General features: G+C 39.3%; 1 protein-coding gene and 1 non-coding gene across 2 annotated transcripts in view; one reads left to right on the top strand and one right to left on the bottom strand.

Moving 5' to 3' along the window:
* Positions 1 to 1482: 1482 nt before the first annotated feature.
* Positions 1483 to 25183, bottom strand: part of FAM185A (family with sequence similarity 185 member A) — a 54630-nt gene continuing 30929 nt past the window's right edge. The window contains exons 6-8 of the mRNA XM_059712754.1: positions 20713 to 20808; positions 16828 to 16962; positions 1483 to 2858 (exon numbers count right to left, since the gene is read on the bottom strand). Of these exons, the coding sequence (XP_059568737.1) occupies positions 2746 to 2858; positions 16828 to 16962; positions 20713 to 20808 (344 nt within the window). The 3' untranslated portion in view covers positions 1483 to 2745. The remainder of the gene's footprint in view (positions 2859 to 16827; positions 16963 to 20712; positions 20809 to 25183) is intronic.
* Positions 21957 to 22087, top strand: LOC132211616 (small nucleolar RNA SNORA51). The gene has a single exon (XR_009447521.1). It is a non-coding gene; the product is annotated as a small nucleolar RNA SNORA51 (small nucleolar RNA).

Raw genomic sequence — 25183 nt, 5'->3', positions numbered from 1 at the left:
TCTTTCAGTGTTAATTTAAATGCTCTAGGAGTAGACAAATAAGGTTTGAAAGAATGAGAATTCATAACTTTATACAATCTACACTAATAAAAGAGAAAAATGGTAATTGGCGTACGACGCTACCCTTTTCATTGGCTAATCAGGGCTATATGCAAATTAACTGCCAACTAAGATTGGCAGTTAACTGCCAACTAAGATTGGCAGTTAACTGCCAACAAGAGGGTGGTTAATTTGCATATGTAGGCACAATGCAGGGAGGTGAAAGGGAAAGCAGGAAGAAGCCCCCTGCCACTGACAGTGATCGGAAACCCAGGGGGGAGCTAAGAGCTGGGGGGCAGGGCAAAGGCGGCCCTGGGGCCGCCTTTGCCCTGCCCCTAGCCATGATCAGAGAATCAGGTGCCTTTTCCGCCCTGGCCAGTGATAGCAGGAAGTAGGGGTGGAGACAGCGATGGGAGCTGGGCACGGTTGAAGCTGGCAGTCCCAGGAGCTAGGGGTCCCTTGCCTGGGCCTAAAGCGCAGCCCACGATTGCGGGGCCGCTGCAGCTGCGGGTCCCCACTGCCCGGGCCGGACGCCTAGGCCAGAGGTGTTAGGCCTGGGCAGGGGCGGAGCCTGCAACCACGGGGAGCTGGGGGTCACCTGCCCAGGCCTGACACCTCTGCCGGAGGCCTCAGGCCTGGTCAAGGGGCCAATCCGGTGATTGGTGATCGGAGGGTGATGAGGGTCAACTCCTCTGGCCGAGGCATCAGGCCTGGGCGGGGGGCGGAGCCGGGAATTGATGGTCCCCTTGCCCAGGCCTGAAGCCTGGGTCGGAAGCGTCAGGCTTGGGTGGGGGGTGGAGCAAGCGATCAGAGGGAGATTGGGGTCCCCTGCCCAGGCATGATTCCTGGGCCAGAGGCCTCAGGCCTGGGCGGGGGCCAGAGCCAGTGATCGGGGGGAGATGGGGGTCCCCTGTCCAAGCCTGACACCTCTGGCGGAGGTGTCAGGCTTGGGCAAGGGGCCGATCAGACGATCGGAGGGTGATTGGGGTCTACGCCTCTGGCCGAGGCATCAGGCCTGGGCAAGGGGCAGAGCCAGCAATCGGAGGGGTCTGGGGGTCCCCTGCCCAGGCCTGATGCCTGGGCCAGAGGCATCAGGCCTGGGCTTGGGGCAGAACCAGTGATGGTGGGAAATGAGGGTCCCCTGCCCAGGCCTGACGCCTCTGTCAAAGGCGTCAGGCCTGGGCAAGGGGCTGATCCTGCGATTGGAGGGTGATGGGGGTCAACGCCTGAGGGCTCCCAGTATGTGAGAGGGGGCAGGCTGGGCTGAGGGACACCCCCCCCCACCCAGTGCACGAATTTCATGCACCGGGCCTCTAGTACATCATTATAAAAGTGAAAATCTGTCTTCAAACATCAGGCTACAAAATAGCTGAATGTTTCTCTCCCACTAACAAGTTATGTCTTAAATTATGCATAATAAATGAAAAATCAGTAACAATTACATATTTATGATGTGTTTTATTCACAACTTAAATTTACTTTGATGTCATAATAAATACAAGTAGAAAACATTACATAAGACCTATGGTACAAAAAATTCTAAAATAACTCCCTATCCCCCTCCCCCTATTACCTATGTCTTTGTATAATTTCTTGAGTATGAGTGGAAACTGTGAATATGTGAGGCATCACTCCCATAATTATGTTATATGACAAAACAAAGATTATCCTGGGAAGGCCTGACCTAATCAAGTGGGCCCTTTAATAGCAGAGTTCTCTCCACGTGGCTGCGGAACAGGTCAGAAGTATTAGAAAGACTGAATGCATCACTGCTGCCTAGAAGAGGATCAGGGCCACATGAGAAGGGATATAGTCAGTCTCTAGAAGCTTAGAGCAAATGCCAACAGCAAGAAAATGGAGACCTCATACAGTCACAAGGAACAAGATTTTACCACCAATAAGAATGAGCTTGGAAGATTTATTTTATTTTACCAGAGCAGCCAGATGAGAACTCAGTCCAGCCAACATCTTGAGTTCAGCCTGATGGGTATCCTGAATGGAGAATCTAGCCAGGCTCTTGACCGGCCGTGGGCAAACTACAGCCCGCGGGCCGGATCCGCCTGTTTGAAATGAATAAAACTAAAAAAAAAAAAAAAAGACCGTACCCTTTTATGTAATGATGTTCACTTTGAATTTATATTAGTTCACACCAACACTCCATCCATGCTTTTGTTCCGGCTCTCCGGTCCAGTTTAAGAACCCATTGTGGCCCTCGAGTCAAAAAGTTTGCCTACCCCTGCTCTTGACCTACAGAACTGTGAGCTGTTAAATGAGTGTTATTTTAAGTCGATAAGTTTGTAGCAATATGTTACAGAGCAATAAGGAAACTAAACAATAGGTAAGTACAAATTTTGACATTTCCTCCTCCCCCCCAAAAAAACCACAATTCACCAATACTCATCCAATTTGTTATTTTCAGTATTTATATATGAACAGTGGTATTTGCATTTTTGTAGCCATTGATCTACTAATTATTAAAATTATAAATACAACTCAAATCATTCCTTTTTTAAAAAAGAGAGGGGGAGGGAGAGATAGAAACATCAATGATGAGAGGGAATCATTGATTGGCTGCCTCCTGCACGCCCCCTACTGGGGACCGAGCCCAAAACCTGTACATGTGTCCTGACCAGGAATCAAACTGTGACCTCCTGGTTCATAGGCCGACGCTCAACCACTGAACCACACCGGCCGGGCTCAAACCATTCAGTCCTGCAGTTTCAGGGACTGAAACCAGCTTTGATTTCTAAAACTTACAGTGCCTTTTGGGGCATCAGCCTTAATCCATTTTTCAAGTTTGCTTCCTTGATTCATGAGCCCTGAAACACAAAATGCATGAAGTTATATCTTGAGTGACAATAGCAATATTTGACTACATAGATCCTAACAATATATCTTTAAAACCAAAAATGCTTTGGAACAACAAAAAATCTTAATTGTGATAGAGTTGGGAAAGAGTTACAAAGGTTACCTGGGCTTGATCCCTCCTTTCATTTTCTCAGAAAACTCTAAAAGGGAAGCTACTGTTTTTTATTTGTATTTTTTTGCACGCAAGTTTAAAAAAGAGCTTTACATGAGCACAATTGACCAAATAAATGACATGTATATAAAGTATGCAATGTATTAAGTTTGAGAACATGTAAAAAACCCGTAAGACCATTTCTTCAATCAAGATAATGAACATATTTATCACACCTACAAGTTTCCTTGTGCCCCTTTGTAATCTTTCCCTCCTGTGCCTCCCTGTCTGTTACCTCCAGACCCCTCTACCCCCATCCCGCAGCAATCACAACGGATTAGTTCATTTTTTTTTAAATTGTAATAAATGGAATCCTACAGTATGCACACTTTATTAAAATCTGGGTTCTTTCACTCAGCATAATTATTTTGAAGTTCATTCCCATTGTAGGAAGTGTTAGGTAGTTTCCTCACACACAGGGTGATCAGTACTTTGCTGAACGCTCATGGGCACCCGTTACAGCTGCCTACTCTCTGGAACTCTCCTATGAACTCCAGCAGCCCTGGTCTCCCTAGTCGTTTATTTGGCCCGTGTTAGCCTTTGAATTTGACATTCTTGCCCTAGATGCTCAGTTCAGTCCCCTCCTCTGGGAAGTCTGTTGGCTCTGCCTCTTACCCCTCTGTGTCCTGCAGCCTGGAAATTCTCTCAAGGTAATAGGCTGTGGCATTCATAGAGCTAGCTCACTGGTTCATTTCCCATCTCAATTCTTCTAGTTCTATGTTTTTTTCTCACCATCAAGGTAATTAAGTTGTTACACCACCTCTGGCACTCCATTGCAATTCTGTCCTTAAGAACCCAGTCAAATTTGAACTGAGGAGCTGTAAATATACTATTTCAATTCATCATATAAATGTTCCTTGTTAAATCCAAGCACACAAATCAGGCAATCCTTTTCTTTAGTATAATTTTTTTCCCTTTGGTGGTACCATATAATGTTCTCAGTTGATGAAAAGGTGATTTGTACCATCCAATCTTTGTGTTAAGTGCTTCTTTGATACAAATTCTTCTCTGAATTATTGCATCTCCCATTTAATCTGAGCCATAATCTTATTTATGTCTTAAAGGTCACTGTATCTGTCCCAGAACACAGCTGAGTATTCAATGACTTCCTCTAGAGCAGCGGTTCTCAACATGTGGGTCGAGACCCCTTTGAGGGTTGAACTACCCTTTCACAGGGGTCGCCTAAGATCATTGGAAAACACATATATAATTACATATTGTTTTTGTGATTAATCACTATGCTTTAATTATGTTCAATTTGTAACAATGAAAATACATCCTGCATATCAGATATTTACATTATGATTCATAACAGCAGCAAAATTACAGTTATGAAGTAGCAATGAAAATAATTTTATGGTTGGGGGTCACCACCACATGAGGAACTGTATTAACGGGTCGCGGCATTAGGAAGGTTGAGAACCACTGCTCTGGAGTTTTTCCTTCTACTTCTCTTGCTATATTTTTAATTCCATTATGATTCCCATTAGTAAATCCTTGTGTTAGAAGCTTCTCTTTCCCCCCTAACTTCATCATTAAGGGGTTCAGCTCTGAATTTGTTCTTTTTATGCCTATGCTGCATTCAGTTGGTCAGGATTTTGAGGTACCTGCACCCAGTAGTCTTTCTATAATACAGAATTTCTTTTTCCTAGTGATTCAAATAAACAGAGGGAAGAACAGAAAATCTTGAACATAGGTTCTCTAACTTTATTATTTTTTTACACTATTTAGCATCAATAGGCAAAGTATAAAAAATAGTAAGGTTTTCCCAAATATCTACAATTTTTTTCCTTATATATTATTTGTCACCTTCCTAATAATGCATTTTCTTGCTTATGGAGAGAGAAGCCAATCTGCCTATTTCCTTCTGCAGCAGCAGAAGCCACGCATGGTGCTGCTGATACCAACAAAATGAACACAAAAGCAATTTTAGCTTAGAGACAATACTAAAAAAAATAAGGTAGTTTACAAAATTACACGTAGGTTCCTTAAAATAGCTCTATCTTGGCAAAAAGTAATTTACTAAAAGCCCTTCATATTTTGACCTGAACCTGTGGAGACTCTACTCTAATTTGTAAAGTTTATAAATACTTTCCTTAAAAAATCTTGTAACATATTGGAACTTGGGGTGGCAAAAACCTCGCTCCTTATTTAAATGCCTTTGCCAATGAAAATCAGACAATGTTTATTTGACCAAGAAATGGGAAATGCCCACCCTATCCCCACGTGGTTTGGCTTCCATTAAATGGGGAGAAGTTTCTCCTTAGGAAGTTTTTAAACTCTAGCATTTGCACTCTAAATTTGCTCTCCAAATCCACCCAAATATATAAATCTCCAAATTTATTTATTTCCTCAAATGCCTAGTCGAGAAGCGTTAGCCATGAACCCTAAATGTGCCTGACCTACTCAGCACTGGCTGTGGCTAAAGATAGGGCTCTAAGGAATCATTGGCATAATTTAGTTCTCTGGTTTAAAATAAGCTTGAAAAGCTTCTTGACTGAGATGAGTTTTTGCACCCTCTTCCCCAAACCCTGTAACAGGCTTTGTTTATTTACATATTTTTGGTTCAGAGGGATAATATTCTGGTGCTGCCTTATTAGCCCCAGAATAAACTTCATGCATCACAGTTGGAGGATTCCCTCTTTTACAGTGTAAACTCTACTGACCACCCACAATGGGAAGCCCCATGCTAAGTATTTCAGGGAGGTTCAAAAGATGTAAAAAGACATGTTAGTACCCTCAAAAAGCTTACCAGCTGGCTAGGAAAATAAATCATACTTATAAAACAACATGAAAATAATTATGCTGAAATTTAATTATTTTAATGCATGTATTTCACAAACAAAACCTCTAATACCACACACAGTTCCATAACCAGTATCTTAATGTTGTCAACAGGTTTAACTGTTTACAGTTCTCTCGACAGAAATGCAAACCAAGATATCTTGACAACAAATATTTACTGGCAAAATATTTTTTAGCTAGTTTTAATGGTGCCTATCATTGTATTTTTCTCTCAACTACTTGAAATTAGAACAAAGATAATCATATTCTAGGTTTTGAGCAAGTATACAATTAACCAATTTTGCCCAAGAAATATTCTTGGAGCGACTTTTTCTTCCTCAAATCTTCTATGCCTAATCCCAGCTGCTGAATTTTTCATTTCAGACATTATAGTTTTCAGTTCTATTTCTAGAAATTCAATTTCGGTTTTTTAAAAAAAATATTTTCCATGTCTTAACTTTATTCCAACATGTGGAATACAGCTATAACTTTTATTTTCCTTCTCCGCTAATGCTAACATCTGTGTCTGTTCTGGGTGGGTTTCAATTGATATTCTCTTCATTATGGGTCATGTTTTCTTGCCTCTGCGTGTCTGATAACCTTTGATTGGATGCCAGATACTGTGAATTTTATTTTGTTGGGCACTGAATATTTTTGTATTCCTGTAAATCTTTAGCTTTGTTCAAGGATGCAGTTAAGTTACTTGGTAATAGTTTAAGCCTTTCATCTCTTGCTTTTATAATTTGTTAGGCAGAGGAGGGGTGCTCAGTCTAGGGTTCATTGTTTCCAACTACTTAGTCCTCTACCTAGTGCTCCATGAGTTATAATTTTTCCCAGTGGCAAGTGGAGCAGGCATTATTGCTGGACCTGCGTAAGCACCAGGCTCTATTCCCGCTGGTATTCTGTCCTATGAACTACAGCGTGCTTAGTCTCTGTGGACTCTTCTCAACCCAGGGAGCCTGCTGGGTTCCATAATAGATGCATTTTCCCTCTGTACGCACCACAGCCTGGAGATTCTCGAGGCAGTTGGGAGGGGCTTATTTTGTTTCCTTTCTCTCAGTGATCACTCTATTTCATTTACTAATATCTAGTGTTTTGGAAACTGTTTTTTATGTATTATGTCTATTTAGAAAATTGTGGTGGTGTTTTAGGTAGAAGGGTAAATAAGTCCTTTTTATTCCGCTTCTTGCCTGGAAGCCTTCATTTTTTTCTTTCTCTTCCCCTCCTTCCCTCCATCATGCTCTACTTGTTCTTACTCTAACGCCCTTAAAAAATTTTTTTTATTGATTGATTTTAGACAGAGAGGGGAAAGGAGAGAGAGAGAGAGAGAAAAAAGAGAGAAACATCATCTTGTTGTTCCACTTATTTATGCATTCATTGGTTGATTCTTGTGCCTTAACTGGTATTGAATCTGTAACCTTGACATATAAAGACAACGTTCCAACCAACTGAGCTACCCAGCCAGGGCTCTCTTTAACTTTTTATTTTGAAATAATTTAAGACTCCTAAGAAGTTGCAAAAACAGTATAAAGAGGTGCACCCATTAGCCTGTTCCCCCAATGGTGATATTTTATATAACCATAGTACATTATCAAAACCAGGTAATTGGTTGGCAAAATACAATTAATTGGACTACAGACCTTACTCCAATTTCAGCATTTTTATATACTCACTTTTTTGTATGTTTTAGGTATACCTTTATGACATGTTATCACATGTATAGATTCATATAACCATCATTATAATCAAAATACTATCATCACTAAGAAAGTCCCTTATGACATGTCTTTATAGTTTTATCCTCCCTCTTTTTCCCTAATCTTTGGCAACTAATTATCTGTTCTCCATTTTATAACTTTGTCATTTCAAGAATCTCTCTATATAAAAGCCTAATATGCAAACTGTCCCCTCGGGAGTTTGACCAATGGGGAGTTTGATCTCTTGCTATGATGCACACTGACCACCAAGGGGCAGACACTCAATGCAGGAGCTGCCATGACGCACCCTGGCCATTTACAGAGAAATGGCACCACAGACCTGGCACTCACAAAGCAACACTTGGCTTCCCACAAGTGGGATGCGGGCCCCGCCACCACTCCAAAGCTACACACCACCAAATCACATCTGACGCTGCCAAGACCCCATGGCGCAAACGCAGCCCACATCCCAGCCCAAAATGGTGGCTGTGGGTGCAGGGTAATGATGTCACGTAGCAATGTTCAGCTTCCTCTCCTTAGTGACTAGCCTCCTTACAGCTTCTTCAGCCCAGGAACACCACTTGCTTTATAGCCAGGTGCAAACATTTTACACTTTAACCAAATGTCTGTGAAGCATTTTCCCGTGCCTCATCTCATTTGATTCCCATAGAAGTCCTGGAGTAGGTAGATAGGAGACTCAGTGGAATTCTATTTTCTTTTCATTAGACAGAAAATGAAGATTTAGAAAGCTTAGAAACTTGACCTGACTGAAAAGAAGAAATGGTGGACCTTGAAAATTACTTCAGGTTTTCTCACTGTACAGAATATAGTCAAACACTGCTGCAGTTAAGTATTTTACCCTTTGTTCTCCCTGTGTGATCTACAATAATAATCTGCTTCATGTTGATATTTACTGCTGTGTTGCTGACAATTACCAGAAAGAGAAGTTGGGGTGCCTCACTGGGCTGGAAAAAGTTTAGCTAAATCAGAAAGCAGGTCTAATTAAGCAAGTTTATCTCTATATATCTAAAGCTCTCGCTGGCACCAATCGCACGCATGTGTTTTCATCCGTCATTGTTGATCCTGAATTTGGTTGACACTTCTATTATAGAGAAAGGGCGAATAGTGATATTAAAATGTTTCTTCTAGTTAATTTCTTCGCACTGTGCATGAATTCGTGCACCAGGTCTCTAGTGTTATATAAATGGAATCATTCAGTATGTAACATTTTGAGACTTTTTCATTCAGCATCATTCCCTTAAATGTCATCCAAGTTGTATATATCAATAGACTATTCCTTTTTATTGTTGAACAGTTGCCCATTATATAAACATACCACAGTTTGTTTAACCATTTACTGGTAGAAGCATATTTCAATCATTTTTAGCTTTGGCTATTATAAATAAATCTATGAATATTTGTGCAAACATTGTTTCATTTCTCCAAGATAAATGCCCAGGATTGTAATCGCTAGATCATATGATAGTTTCACGTTTAGTTTTTTAACAAACTGCCAAACTGAATGCTAGAGTGGCTATATTACTTTACATTCCCAATGACAATGCAGGAGAAACCCAATCGCTTCACATCCTTGCCAGCATTTGGTATTATTTGTATTTTTCATTTTAGCTGTTCTACTATATAGCAGTATCTCATTCTGGTTTTAATTAGCACTTCACTAATGGCTAGTGTGTTGAACATGTTTTTATTTGCCATCATATATCTTGTGTGGCTGTGTTGTTTATTAAATTTTATGCAGTTACACTTTTATGTGCACAAATCATTTTTAGGTTGCAACTGGGAAGAGTTCACTCAAGGTATGATTTGGCTGTGGTTCAGCATTTCGTGAATGACCAGAATAAATACAAAACCAAAACCAAACAAAACTCCAGGCATTACCAACAGAATTGAAATGCTCTATATTTGGGGCCTGTTCTTTGGTCTCTTGTCTAGTGGTCAGCAAACCATAGCCAAATTTGGCCTGAGGTCTGTTTTTTTATGGCCTAAGAGGTAAGACTGTCTTTTACATTTTTAAATGGCTATAAAAAAACAAAAGAATATGTAACAGAAACCATATGTAGCCTTCAAAATGTAACATATTTACTATCTGGCCTTATATATAAAGTATGCAGATGAGTAGAAACAAAACCTGTCCTTTTTTTGGGTAAACGTTAACAAAGTTGATGTTTAATTATCTATGATACTCCCAGGATCTTATACTTTACAAAATGCTGGGGAAACAAAAACACCATAAAAGCATGAACAACTGAAGACAGTTCCTACATTAACTCCCTGTCGAAGTATTTTTTAAGCAGTCATGAGTCGACAGCATTCTTCATTCTGTTACTAAATTCCATCTAAGTAATCCTGAAGTACATGTACATGACTGACAAATCCATATTCTTTAAGCTTGGAGAAAACCAGAACTTCAGAATATTCTTAAAAAATATATATTTCTACAAATCAAATCAAAATACTGGGTTATTTTCCCACTCGGAGAGAAAACAGTTTCTCTAGATCTTCTGAGTGCCATCCTCTGGGCTTAATCCCATTTCAACCTCTTTTCTAACCCACAAACCAGTTTTCCATCATAAATCACGATGCCATAAATGTATTACTATTTCAATTAAAAATGAGAAATCTCTTCTAATTTGATTTTGATCCCAAATGAATTTATTTTTACATGGTTTACATTTAGTTTGACTAAAATAAAGTAAAACCAGTAGTACCACCTTCTCTACTATGTCTATGACAAACAACAATCATTTGGCTAGCAATACACTTTCTAATAACCTCTAAACACCTAAATTGGGAGCTTTAAGAGAAAAGGACTTTGGACTTCTGGTCAAGATGGTGACGTAGGTAAACATGGTACCTGCCTCTTTCCACAACTACATCAAAATTACAACTAAACTATAAAAACAAGCATTATTCAGAATGCCTGTAATCAAGCTGAATTGAAGTCCTAAAACTATGGAATTAAAGAAGAAGTCACATTGAGACTTGTAGGAGGGGCAGAGACAAGGATGGGCTGGTCCCACACCCACGTGTGGCAGATAAAATCTAGGCTGTGACCACACTGAAGCACCACCACCCAACCACCTTCAAAAGCAACACACTCAAGGGGTGGACTCAGGGGCACCAGAGCGATGCTGAAGTAAGCCCTATTCTGTGTGGTGTGCCCCAGCATAGCTGATCCTCTACTGTGGTTGTAGGTTAGTGGTCAGAGCCAGTCCTTACAGCTGATTGGCCTGGATAAATCCCTCCCATTGACATGTCAATAGCAATCAAGGCTCATCTACAACTCAAGTACCCAGCCTGGGTGATTGGGGAGGCTGTGCCACTGGATCCCACAAGACACCTACTATATTAGGCCACTCTATCAAGCCTAGGAGACATAGCAGCTCTAACTAATACATAGAAGCAAACACAGGGAGGCTGCTAAAATGAGGAAATGAAGAAGCATGGCCCAAATGAAAGAACAGAACAAACTCCAGAAAAGAGAACTAAACAAAATGCAGACAAGCAATCTACTAGATGGAGAGAACAAAACACTGGTTATAAGGACACTCAGTTCATTGAGAATCTCAATGGTATAAATAAGAATCAGTCAGAAATGAAGAATACACTAACTGGAATAAAGAGTAATACAGGGAATCAACAGTAAAGTAGATGAAGCTAAAAATCAAACCAGCAATTTGGAACATAAGGAAGCAAATACCCCTCAGAACAGCAAAAAGAAAAAAAGATTTAAAAAGTGAGGATAGTGTAAGGAGCCTTTGGGACAACTTTAAACATACCAATATTCACATCATGGGGGTGCCGGAAGGAGGAGAAGAGATAGAGCAAAACATTGAAAGCCTATTTGAAAAAATAATGACTTAAAACTTCCCAAACATGGTGAAGGACATAGACATACAAGTCAAGAAAGCAAAGACAGTTCCAAACAAGATGAACCCAAAGAGGCCTATACCAAGACACACCATAATTAAAAAGCAAAAGGTTAAAACAAAGACAGAACCTATAAGGAAGCTCCCATAAGACTGTAAGCTGATTTCTCAAAAGAAACTTTGCAGGTCAGAAGGGACTGGCAAGAAATACTCAAAGTGATGAAAAACAAGGATCTACAACCAAGATTACTCTACCCTGCAAAGCTAAGCTATCATTTAGAATCCAAAAGCAGATAAAGAGCTCCCCAGAGAAGAAAAAGCTAAAGAAGTTCATCATCACTAAACCAGCATTATATGAAACTAGAGGCCCGATGCATGAAAATTCATGCAAGAGTAGGCCTTCCTTCCCTCAGCTGCTGGCACCAGCTTCTTTCTCTAGCCGCTGGCAGGCACTCAGGACCCGAGCTAATTTCCCTTGGGCCACCCGCAGGCATCCGGGACCTGGCTGGCTTCCCTCCAGCCCCGGCTTCATCAGGAATGATGTCTGGAATGATGCCCGAAAGACGTCCAGTCTAATTAGCTTATTACCATTTTATTATTATAGATGTTAAAGGGTCTGTTTTAAGAAGAAGATAAAAAATACAACAATAAAATGGCAATAAATACATATTATCAACAAGTGAACCTAAAAACAAAATAAACAAACAAGCAAAACAGAAACAGACTCACAGATACAGAGAACATTTTGACGGTTGCCAGATGAGATTGGCAAAAAAAGGTGAAAGGATTAAGAAGTAAAAATTGGTTGTTACAGAATAGTCATGGAAATGTAAAGTACAGCATAGGGAATCTAGTCAATAATATTCGAATACGATAGTATATGTGCCAGGTGCAAGATTTATTGGGATGGTCACTTAAGTTATGTAATGCCTAATCAGTGGGATATACACCTGAAACTAATGTAATAATGTATGGCAACTGTAACTGAAAAAAAAATGATTTAAAAGACTTTGTACCACAGGCATTTTGGGGGGCTTGGTACTTCACAGTGAAATTTCCTATCTAGGTTGATGAAATCAAGTCTAAAACCTAACAGAGAAGTCAGCTTCCTAGATATATCTTACCTACCAGTAAACCATGCACCATCAGTTGAATTTGCCATATATAGCTGGAGAAGAAACTTAGAACCAAGAACTTATAAGAATTAGAGAGTGCAACCCAAAGAATACACACGTACACATCTTTTTAGTAGGAAAATATTTCAGCCTGAGAGTCCCAGGCGTTCTTTTGACTCAAAATAGTACGTAATACTTGTAAATCATACGATGTATCTTATTTATCAGTGACACAGCAGCAAGCGAAACCAGGAAGCAGGAAATCAAATAAAGCTACAGGCTGAAACATAAAAGCCTGTGGGAAGCCTGAGCCCTCATGATAAACTTTATGGCATGGCTTCTTGCAGAAGTCATGCTCCAGATACAAATCCAGACTTCTTAGCAGAGAGGGTTGTTATGCTTCATAGGCTCCGTAAGAAAGACCCAGATGAGATAAGCTCAGCTGCCTATAATAATTCACAAGTAAAGCTTCCTATTATTTCCAAAATTGGGTTTCAGATTGAAATACCCACAGAAAAAGCAATCAGCCCTAATTTTCTAGGCCTCTAAAAACATTCCATTTACTCGATAAATAAGGTCTGTGGCCTTTTGGGCACCAAGCACTTTTAGAATCAAAATGAATTATGAAAGTTCCTCTACTTGTTCATAAAGCTCTCTCCAAAAAAAGACTGCTCTCTCTTTATCTGAGGTCCTTCTGTATTATCATTCTAATGGATTTAATCTAATATCAGTGCAACCTACAGATCCATCTGAGGCCCAACTGTGTAGTATATCATTTGCTACCATACAAAAGAACTCTGCTGATCAGTACCTAGAATCTTGCACTATGAACAGGAAATAAAATTCATTCTGTAATTTGAACCTTCCTGGTTTAGGAAGTAGGGCTAGAGTGTAATACATAATAATAACAAATAACACACAAAAAGAACTAAATAAGCTGAGAAGCTTCATGATAACCAATGAGATAAGTATGCATTTTCCTCATAGCATCCATTTATCTATTTCTTCAGCCAAAATTTGTTGAAGGTTATTTTACATGTTGAATTTAACAGATCATTGTGGAGTCCAGGCCACTGCACTCTTTCTCCTGAATTACTGCAATAACCTGCTGCTAATTAGCTTTTTCTTCAGTCCACCATTGTCTTCTCTTAGCTTTCTCCACTCAACATTCAGTGATCTAATATATAGATCTGACTATGTGAACCCCAGATTAAAACCTTTCAGTGCCTTGGTAATGCACTTAGCATAAAATTCAAATCAGCCCTATGTGATCTGACCTCCTTCCTAACTCCCAGCCTCCTTTAATGCCACTCTTCCACTTACTATCTGTACTCTAGCTATACTGGACTTCTCTCATTTCCTTAAACTCACAGTGCTAGTCTAAGTTAGTTGTGTCACCTACATGCTCTTACAGTACCCCGTACATAACTCTTTTGTAATATTTTCCCACTTTATTGTATTCACTGATTTGTTTGTTTTGCCTCTCTAGAATGTAAGCTCCTCTGATGTCAGACAGACCATACTTTGTCAGCTTTGCACTCCTAGTTTCTCATAGTGCCTGACTCAATAAATGCTTGTTGAGTGATTGACCGAGTGAAGGAAAATACAGAAGACAGCAGGAGGAAGAGCTAGACTAGGAAAAGATACTGCTTGTTTTTAAGTATATTAAGGTGTTGGTTTAGTAGAGTAGAAATGGGCAAGAAGTTAATAAAGAGATCAGGTCTGCAAATACCGATTTTATCTTATGACAGAACCAGTATGTGTTCTTAAATGATTTAATGGCTGAAGTGATGAGAATGGGACTTTAAAATGGAATTAAAATGAAATCTAAATTACTCATATGATTTATGAGTAACAGAATAAAAAAATGACAAACTAACTTTATAATTCAAACATTCTTAACATATATAAAATAATTGATTACACTGTCATTTGGAACACTGTTAAACCAATTTGTATTACCTTTATATTATGGGGCCAAAAAAAAGATAATTCTGTGGGCTCCTTATCAAACTTGAGATTAGATCAGAAGAAGTTGATTCTTATCTCATTTAATACACTTAAATTTTCATCATGTAACTAAGAGCTGCCCATTTAAATGCAATCATTTAGATCTGAGAGTGTATGGGTATTATTTTTATTATTATTATGACTTTTGTTAATATTCTATGACTTCTAACAGACAGCTTTCTTAACATAAAAAAAAAATATTTAAAACTGAAGCTTGATCTTATGAAGACACCCCACAGCCAGTGCCACCACACACTTTCTGCCGGGAGCCGGTCCATCCTTGCTGTTTCAAGGGACCTGGCATATATGGCATACTGTTCTTAATATGTTTGCTCACCTTCTTGGCACTATGTGTTTTAACCAAGGTCTCTGAGAAAGGTTGTTTTCCCCAGGTAGGGATTTTCCCCTGAAGTTAGGGAGGGAATAAAACCCCTCAACTAAGTGCCAGGCGGGTAATTAATCCCTTTAACTACGAACAATCATGCTTAAACTACATAATCTTTTCTCCCTGGAATGGAGATAAGAAACGCCCTAACCTTTGTAATAGAGATTGATAGGATTGAATCAACTGGTATAAATACAGTTGTAACAAGACAGAAACACTCAGAACTCAGAACACAGAACTCATGAGACAGAATTCAGAAGACAGAACCTACACGGAGCCTGGAGACAGAAGAACTTCGCTGGAGAGAACATGGCAATAGATCCTGGACTGAACCTGACTATAGAACATGGCAAGAGAACCTGACTAGAACCTGGTGACTGGACCTGGCTGGAGATCTGAAGCAGAACCTCTCTGGAGATCAAGACCAGAACCTGGCTGGAGATCCTGGCTAGAGATCCTGGCTAGGCTGCTGATCGACTGAACGCTGTCTCCATGTCATTCCTTCTTCGCCTACTCCGTCCACGCCTTTGGGGACCCCTGGACCTGCTGGGGTTGGACCCCGGCATATGGCGCCCGAACAGGGACCCCTAAGTAAGCGCCCCGCACTCGGGACGTATCGGACTCCACCGTAGGAAGAGGGTGGATAGTCTTCGCCGACTCCGTCCACACCTTTGGGAATGCCTGGAACAGGATTCCCTTAGGTAAGCCCCCCCTCATTGAGAACCCCACACTCGGGACGGATCAGACTCCACCGTAGGAAGAGGGTGGATAGTCTTCGCCGACTCCGTCTACGCCTTTGGGGACCCCTGGACCCGCTGGGTTTGGACCCCGGCAACTTTCTTTCTTTCTTTTTTTTTTTTATGCTTTTTTTTTTATGCTGGTAAGATTTAAAAGAAAACCTCACCATTAATTTTTTTTTAAATATGTATATGTATTATCTATACAATAAATAACTTTAAAAGTAGTATCAGTGATCAATACAGCCAGAGGTAATTAGGAAAAATGTGTAAAGCTATTCACATTTTTAGGACTGAGAATTTGTTATACTAAAAGAACAAGTTTTCAAAGTGCATAATACCAAACCCAATTCCTATTTATTCTAATCATACAAAGTTAACTTTAAATCTTGGATTATATGTATTTAGCTGATTTTTAAGTCCAAGAATTAGAAAGCAGTAGTGCCAGGAAAAAATGTTTTTAAATGATTTTTAAAATTTTAAATTGGGGTGAAAACACATAACATAAAATGTATCATCTTAACCATTTTTATGTTTACAGTTCAGTAGTGGTAAGAATATTTACACTGTTGTGCAACAGATCTCCAGAACTTCTTCATCTTGCAAAACTGAAACTCTATACCCATGGTATAGCTCTCCATTTTCCCTCTCCCCTTCTTTCATGTTTCTATGAATCTGACTCCTTTAGATAACTCATATAGTGAAATCATACAGTTGTCTTTTCATGACTGGCTGAATTCACTGAGCATAATGTCTTCAAGGTTCATTCATGGTAACGTATGACAGGCCTTTCTTCCTTTTTAATTCCACTGTATGTAGTACATACCACAATTCATTTATCCATTCATCAATAGACATATGGGTTGCTTCTACCTCTTGGCTATAGTGCTGCTATAAATATGGTATGCAAATATCTCTTCAAGATAAACATTTTTAATCAATATAACCAATGATAGAACTGGTGAGTATCCCAAACAAAATGTCTGCATTATGTTACTGATAAGCAGTTAGGGGGGAAAAAAAGTGTCAAAACACCAAAATGTGACAATGGAAAAGAATAAAAGACTAAAACTTAAATTAAGCATACCATGTTTCTATTTATGTATGGACAATGACTATTCATCTTACACAGTAAAATGTAGCCTCCTTACCAGTAATTATTACACCATCATCTTTATGAGTTTCGGCCATCTCTTGAACTTGGACTTCTGAGCTCACATTGACCTCTTTTCCTGATAACTGTAAATGAACTTGAAGAGAAGATGGGACCTTGACAAGAACAGAGCCTGTAATAAGTTTATAAGGAAGCTTATTAATGCAAAGAAATCAAAAGTACTAGAGCCTATTACAAAAATTAATGAATGGGTAGCATTGCTCCTGGCACACTGTCTTCTCCTTACTCATGGAGGTCAGGGGGTGTCAATGTTTTCTTACTCCCAAGGCATTCACAGTAACTTCTGTCAAAAGTATGAGTTACTAGAACAGTGTGAACTATTTCTTTTGTCAAAAGCTCTCATCACAGAAAAGTGAGTGGTTTATTACACATGAAGCTTGTAGAAAGGATTTATCATTGAGTATTTACTAAGGTATAATGTTCTTATACCTTAATCACATTATTTCTTTAAATCTCCATACCAACATTATGCGGTATTACTATAATCCTTATTTGACAGATGAGAACTTGCTCAAGTTCCCATTAGAGCTAGTGTTAGAATCTAGATCCAGTTCAGTGACAATAAAGCCCATGCTCTTAACCACTGTGGGATTTCACACACTGCTATGCTACCTCATCGTATTACAAAACTTGACTGCAATGGCCACTGTAACACAACTAGAACCTTGAGGTCTTGTGCCTTCAGTTATACCTTGTAGGGGCCAGGGGGATAACAATAATAAAAAAAGAGAATACTTAAATTTTAACTGTTTCTTTTCAATGGATTACAGTCTTTGGGTACCTAGGGCAAGACACTCAACTTTATTCCCACTATAATCTTGTAGTAATTCAAGTGTCTAAAGGAAGAAGTAAGAAAAAGTGTCCTGTTAGCTAAGGAATCATTTTTGAAACAATGACGTGGGTTGCAGTGCCAACTCATCCGCACATTCCTTTCAGAACTTTTTCTTTCTCTGTTTCTCATATATCAAAAAAGTAAGAGGCCGCTGCCATAAAACATTAACCTCAGCTCTGTGAACAAGACAGTCAGAATGACATCCATTGTGACTATTTTAAAGATTCTTTCTAGAATGCATTTATTTACAGGTCATTGTTTGCCTCCTACTGTAATTAATTTCATATCCTGTTAGCCTTCCTAACTAGAGCTGCAAGTTTGGGGTAAGACTGATGAACTCTAATATATATACTCCTGCAAAAAAGTGGGTAACAAAGCACATCACTAAAACTGGTTTATTTTATTTAAAAACAAATTGCTTTTCAAAGTTTAAATGTAAACTACTGACAGGAGATTCCCCAGAACAACAAATATGAGAACTTTAGGAAAAAAACAACCCTGAAAAATTTCCAAATGATGGAAAAGGTGTTTATCTATCAAACATACTTTAAAAAGAAAATAACAAACTTTAAAAACTTTTGGGGGACTTTGTGTCTCTAAATACATCAATGTGATAATGTTTTTCTGTTCTTAAATGAATAAAGGGATCGTGAATCTGTGAGCTTTAAAAATATTAAGCAATGCAAACAGCATTACCCCATCTCGATATACCCTTTAAAAACAACCATCACTACCAATACTCCATTATTGTTTGCAAATGAAGAACTCTCATGACTTGAAAACTCCCAAATGTCCCCTCTTTAACACGAACTGTTGTTTTTATTTGTTTGTTTTTTAGAAAGGAAAGTTGTTATATCTTCAATCTCTTTTCACTTCATAAACTGCTTCATGGTTATCAACATCAATACCATTCTTTTAAAAATTCAAAAATTAGTACTAAAACTAATACTAACAGCACCATTTATTGAAGGCATACTATATTGAGATTAGTGGTTTTATCAAGGACAAATTTTAAGTATAAAAGTCAGTATTCAGATGCAGGCCTGACTCTCAAACGTAATCTCAGCCTTTCTGAATGAATTAATAAGTTCCCATGTTGATTTTCATTGGGAGAGAGAAAACAAGCATTATAACATTCTTTTTCACATGACAAATGTTGAAAAACTAGGAGACTCAAATGGCTCTTGAACCCTACAGCAAGACAGTGGTAGAGTTGGAAAGGATTCCAGATGTCTTTACTAACCATTAAGCAACAGAATCCCAATTAAGTTTCCATTACTCTGAAAAGTCACTGTTGCCAAAGGTAGTGAGAATTAAAGAGAACTAAAATAAGACAGGAATCTTTGTTTCCAGTTATCTTTAAGCTTCTGCCAGTAACATGGTTTCAGTCAGAGAAAATACAAAATTGTAATCCTAATCAACATTCCAAATAACACTGAAAAATATTTCAAGTGATGAAGATTAACAATGTTTTACTTTTCTGCCCATTCATACACAACAGGATAAAACTTTCGTGTAAAAGCTTTTACTCTGTTACTAGTTACATTAAATGCAGTAATTGTAGGTTTTCTTCTCCTTTTCAAATGCAATTCTATGACTTTTTTGGCACTCAAAAAATACACTGAATAGCATTACTGAGGCTCTTAGAAATTTAGTCAGAACATGATATGATTTAAAAGGAAAAAAATTGATCTTGAGAAATCAAGTCACACCTGTGTGTCAGCAGTAACTTCAGTTTCAGACCTCTGCAATTGTAGTTTTATTTTGACACTCTGATAAGTGAGCCTCATTGACACACAAAAAAAGTATTAAACCAATGTGGGAAAGAAATTACCAACAGCAGGAACAACCAGTCTCTGTAAGGAAGTATTTTCCTTGTTATACATATATCCCTGTTATGGCCAATATACAAGAGCTTCTAGAATTTATTTTTTAAAAGCTTTTATACAGAGCTATGATTCATAACTTTCTGCACAGGCCACTTCAGTCCCTATGGCCAAGTTACTCCAAGTACCCAAGCCACTTGCCAGCATACATGTGTGCATGTTCATGTACAGTCTTCAGATGACTAAAAAGTGTACCACTTTTAATGAAAGACCTGGACGCTTAGAATAAGTTATTTGAAATAAGATTATAGAAGGAAAAACAAAATAAGCTTTTATTTATTTATTTATTTTAGAGAGAGAAAGGAATGGGGGGAGAGGCAGAGAGAGAGGAGGGAAGAGAGAGAGGGGGAGAGAGAGAGAGAGAGAGAGAGAGAGAGAGAGAGAAAATTGACCTGTTATTCCACTTATTTATGCATTCACTGGTTGATCCTTGTATGTGCCCTGGCTAGAGATAGAATCTACAACCTTGGCCTATTGGAGCTACTAGGCCAGGGCCACATAAGAAGTCTTGGTACTTCAAAAGACTAACCCAATAATCACTTTAGAAGACCCTCCTGGTGATACCTTTATTTCAGGATCACATTTTGAAAAGAATTATTCTAGACTAGTGATGGCCTCAGAGGGTCCACATACAGACTGGTAGAAAAGCTTCCAAAGAGAGCATTTTCCAAAGGATATTATATTTCAGACATAAAGCTACATTGAAAAACACTAACACTAAAACTTTTTATAATAATAGCGAATCACTATATTATAACATTTTTGTTGGAACTACAAAGGGAAAGAGAGTCTTCATGGCCATCTTTCCCCAATGTTTCTCTAAGATCATTGGTCTACAGAGTAGTATTTCAGTCTTTAAATCAGTTTCTATCAGAAGATATGTTCTTGAGGCCATTGTAACCTGCCTTAGGAAAAGACAGGAGAGGGGAAAAGCCACTAAACATCAAAGGAAACCAGATGGGCTAGGGCCAGGCAGGGCTGCTGGGGGAGCCATGAAAACTACACAGAAGAGAGGGCAGAAGATATGTTCTTGAAATCATTATGTCAGTACCACAGATAAGATAAATTGACCATCTGTTTCCTGAATGTTATGTAAAACCTTCCTTACACCACATGTCAAAATAAAATATTCCCTTTGGCTAACCTTTATGGGATTTCAATTCCACCTTCCCCAGTTGGCTGACATAAACATCTAAGGCACCCTGATGAGTTGAGGCTTTTAGACATCCAGAGGACGAATCTAGGAGGAAGGGAAAAAGCTATAAGCATAATCATTCTTATTTGAATAACTGAAATTATAAACTTGAAATAAAAAGCTCTGCTTCAGTATTAGGACAATGAGCTAAGAATCTTGCACCGTTTTATAAATACTTCTTATAACTATGCCATCTTCTGCTTTAAAATGAAAGCAAAAACAGAAATCTAGAATTATACGCCCAGACAATAAAAAATCCCTGTCGACAGTAACCTGCATAATTTATCTCTAAACATCTAAGGCACCCTGTCTAAACATGTTTACTGTAAAACCCAATGTGTAGGAAGGACAGTACATAAGCAATGAATCCTTGACAGCCAAGACCATTAAGCATCATTGATACATTTAGTTTATTATCAACTTTCAATCTTCACTAAAGAATTATATCTCGTGTATAGTCAACATATAAGTAGTGGCAAAGTTAACAAAAATTGTGTCTGCAACAAGCAGAGTCCGAAGTAACCGCTTGAGCTAAAGCTGACCCTAAAAATTAAAACCTCATATTTTCTCCTCATCAAATTTGCTAGTACTAGAAGGTGCTGCTCAGAGTGAGAGATTACTCTATATAAGGTTTTGTTGCATTTCTGAGAGAGACAGAAATGGGGGCGGGGAATCACTTGAAGAGTGAGTGAAGCTCGTTTATATCTAAATATTTTTCAAGTTTCTGGAATTGAACAGATATCTTAAGTCAGGGAAAGAAAATCATAATTAAGGTGGTCCTAATTTGACACACAAATTTCTTTATGTCATCAATTTCCATTTTCAATCAGCCAACATATCAAGTTGATCATAAGAGCATGATGTTGAAGAGTTGCGGTGCTAAGTAGCTTCTCCTTCTTTCTCCTCTCCATGGCAACTGAACCTTTAATTGAATATTCTGACTGCCCTGAAAAGCCAAAGAATATTTTTTTTTAGAGAGGCCTCTTAAAAAACATATTTTATCTGGAGCTTTTATGGCTTCAAAGTGGAAACAAAGTGAGTAGGGAGTGTGATGAAACTAATGCCAAAGATGATACTATTATACTCCCTCTGTCCCATAATAATAGTAGCAGTTGATGAATGTAATTTGTCCCACAACAACAGTAGCAAAAGAAAATATAGAACGCAACATTTATTATCAAAAAACTAGATTAGGCCTCCTGGTGCTTACCACAGGCTGTGTTCTTACACTGACTGTACAGAAATAGGAGGCAGAGTAAACTTACCCCTATACACCTCAGCTCAGGCTCTTTGCCTGGTCTGTACTGTGAATGGGGAGACATTGAGAAAAAAACAAAAAAACTCCACAAAACTAGATTAAACAATAAATTAAAAATAGTACTCCTAATTTTTATTTTGAGTGCCCAGATAGTTTCTGGATTTTTCAATAATTTTGTTACTGTATTATAAACTTGTAGGTAGGATCCTTGGCTGCGAAGCTTTGCTTTCCCTATATGCGTGAGCTTAAAATCATTGAAGCCATCATTCTTCATTGCTTCCAGCATAACTTGTTGAAGTGACAGAAACATATTATCCAGTATTTTGGGAGAAATATTATCAAAGACTAATATGGTGCCTCTTCTGCTAAGAGGAATATGTCTAAGTTTTTCAAGTTTTTCTCCATAATCTTTGCATTTACGTCCACAGTTATGTGTTTTCAAAGAATCAACATTAGCATAAGATTCTCCTTGACAATTATTTTCAGAGGCACGCTTCCAAATTCTTGATGTGGTCATTCTGTTGCACTTAAATTGTTTTGCTGCTAACATAATTGTGCCTTTCTGCAACTTTTCCTTTTTCTTTTGATGCATCAAGAACTGGACAATCGCAACTCGATCTTTGCTTGAAAACTCTTTTTTTCATCTTACTTTTATAATGGGTTGATATTCAACTGAAATAAAACAATTGATTTCGATCAGCAGATGAAATCAGAAAAATAGTTATAATTCGTAATAATTAGATTAACCTAAAAATTGAAAGATGTGTCAAAACAAATGACAGATGTCATGAAACATTTATTTTGATTGAAGGCTTCGCAATTTTGCACTACAACATAACTTACAGCTGTATTCACCTGCCGGGGTCCAACCCCAGCGGGTCCAGGGGTCCCCAAAGGTGTGGACGGAGTCGGCGAAGAAGGAATGACACGGAGACAGTGTTCATTTGATCAGCAGCCTAGCCAGGATCTCCAGCCAAGTTCTGGTCTGGATCTCCAGCAAAGTTCTGGCTAGGATCTCCAGCCAGGTTCTGTGTCCATGTTCTCTTGCTAGGTTCTCCAGGTTCTCCAGCCAGGTTCTGTAGCCATGTTCCCTCGCTAGGTTCTCCAGCCAGGTTCTGTCCAGGTTCTCCAGCCAGGTTCGGTCACCAGGTTCTAGTCAGGTTCTCTTGCCATGTTCTATACAGGTTCTGTAGCCAGGTTCTGTCTCTAGGTTCTTCAGCTAGGTTCTCTCGCTAGGTTCTGTCTCTAGGTTCTGTGGCCAGTTTCTGTCCAGGATCTTTTGCCATGTTCTCTCCAGCGAAGTTCTTCTGTCTCTAGGTTCTGTGTCTAGGTTCTGTGTAGGTTCTGTCTTCTAAGTTCTGTGTATTGCTGTCTTGTTACATCTGTATTTATACCAGTTGATTCAATCCTATCAATCTCTATTACAAAGGTTAGGGCGTTTCTTATCTCCATTCCAGGGAGTAAAGATTATGTAGCTTAAGCATGATTGTTTGTAGTTAAAGTGATTAATTACCCGCCTGGCACTTAGTTGAGGGGTTTTATTCCCTCCCTAACTTCAGGGGAAAATCCATACCTGGGGAAACAACCTTTCTCAGAGAGGAGACCTTGGTTAAAACACATAGTGCCAAGAAGGTGAGCAAACATATTAAAAACAGTATGCCATATATGCCAGGTCCCTTGAAACAGCAAGGATGGACCGGCTCCCGGCAAATTCCCCCTTTTTTATTTTTTAAAAGCAGGCATTAAAAAGAAAAACCCCAAATGCTCTCTTGTATCCATTTTTAAGAGTAGGATTGGCGCTTTCTGCTATTACCTGAGTCCTGATCTATCACCCCAGGGAGAGCTTGCCAATCCTGCACTTTCCCGGGGTGGAAAGGCTGCAGTGGGGTTAAGGATAAGGCTCCTTGGGCCTACCTCCTCCCATGCCTTTATATTTACCTCTCCTTCCTCAGAAAAGCATGGACACACTTCTTGCATAAAAAGTTCTGTCTGACTGGGAGTAACCTTAATTCCTCTGCTAGCAAGCATATGAGTTAAAAGATCAATACAGAGTCTTATTTCTTTAGACTCAGTATGGCACATCTTCTCAATCTAAGAATCAATAGAGAGTCTTCTTTCTTTGGACTCAGTATGGCACATCTTCTCAATCTAAGTTCTGTACTATCCACCTTCTTACCCTACTTATCCTCTATAGGGGGGTCTGTAGCACCCTGGTGGAGTCCTATCCGTCCCGAGTGTGGGGGTTCTCAATGGCGGGGGGCTTACCTAGGGGAATCCTTTTCCAGGGGTTCCCAAAGGGGTGGACGGAGTCGGTGAAGACTATCCACCCTCTTCCTACGGTGGAGTTCTATCCGTCCCGAGAGTGGGGCTTACCTAGGGGTCCCTGTTCGGGCGCCAGATGCTGGGCTCCATCCCCAGCAGGTCCAGGGGTCCCCAAAGGTGTGGACGGAGTCGGCGAAGAAGGAATGACACGGAGATAGCATTCAGTTGATCAGCAGCCTAGCCAGGATCTCTAGTCAGGATCTCCAGCCAAGTTCTGATCTGTATCTCCAGCGAAGTTCTGGTTAGGATCTCCAGCCAGGTTCTGTGTCCATGTTGTCTTGCTAGGTTCTCCAGCCAGGTTCTCCAGGTTCTCCAGCCAGGTTCTGTAGCCATGTTCCCTCGCTAGGTTCTCCAGCCAGGTTCTGTCCAGGTTCTCCAGCCAGGTTCAGTCACCAGGTTCTAGTCAGGTTCTCTTGCCAATTTCTGTAGTCAGGTTCAGTCCAGGATCTTTTGCCATGTTCTCTCGCTAGGTTCTGTCTCTAGGTTCTGAGGCCAGTTTCTGTCCAGGATCTTTTGCCATGTTCTGTCTCTAGCAAAGTTCTTCTGTCTCTAGGTTCTGTGTAGGTTCTGTCTTCTAAGTTCTGTCTTCTAAGTTCTGTGTTGTTACATCTGTATTTATACCAGTTGATTCCAATCCTATCAATCTCTATTCCAAAGGTTAGGGCGTTTCTTATCTCCATTCCAGGGAGTAAAGATTATGTAGCTTAAGCATGATTGTTCGTAGTTAAAGTGATTAATTACCCACCTGGCACTTAGTTAAGAGGTTTTATTCCCTCCCTAACTTCAGGGGAAAATCCATACCTGGGGAAACAACCTTTCTCAGAGACCTTGGTTAAAACA

The sequence above is a fragment of the Myotis daubentonii genome, chromosome 10, assembly GCF_963259705.1.
Source record: "Myotis daubentonii chromosome 10, mMyoDau2.1, whole genome shotgun sequence".
Lineage (NCBI taxonomy): Eukaryota > Metazoa > Chordata > Mammalia > Chiroptera > Vespertilionidae > Myotis > Myotis daubentonii.
This window is presented reverse-complemented; position numbering and strand designations above follow the sequence as displayed.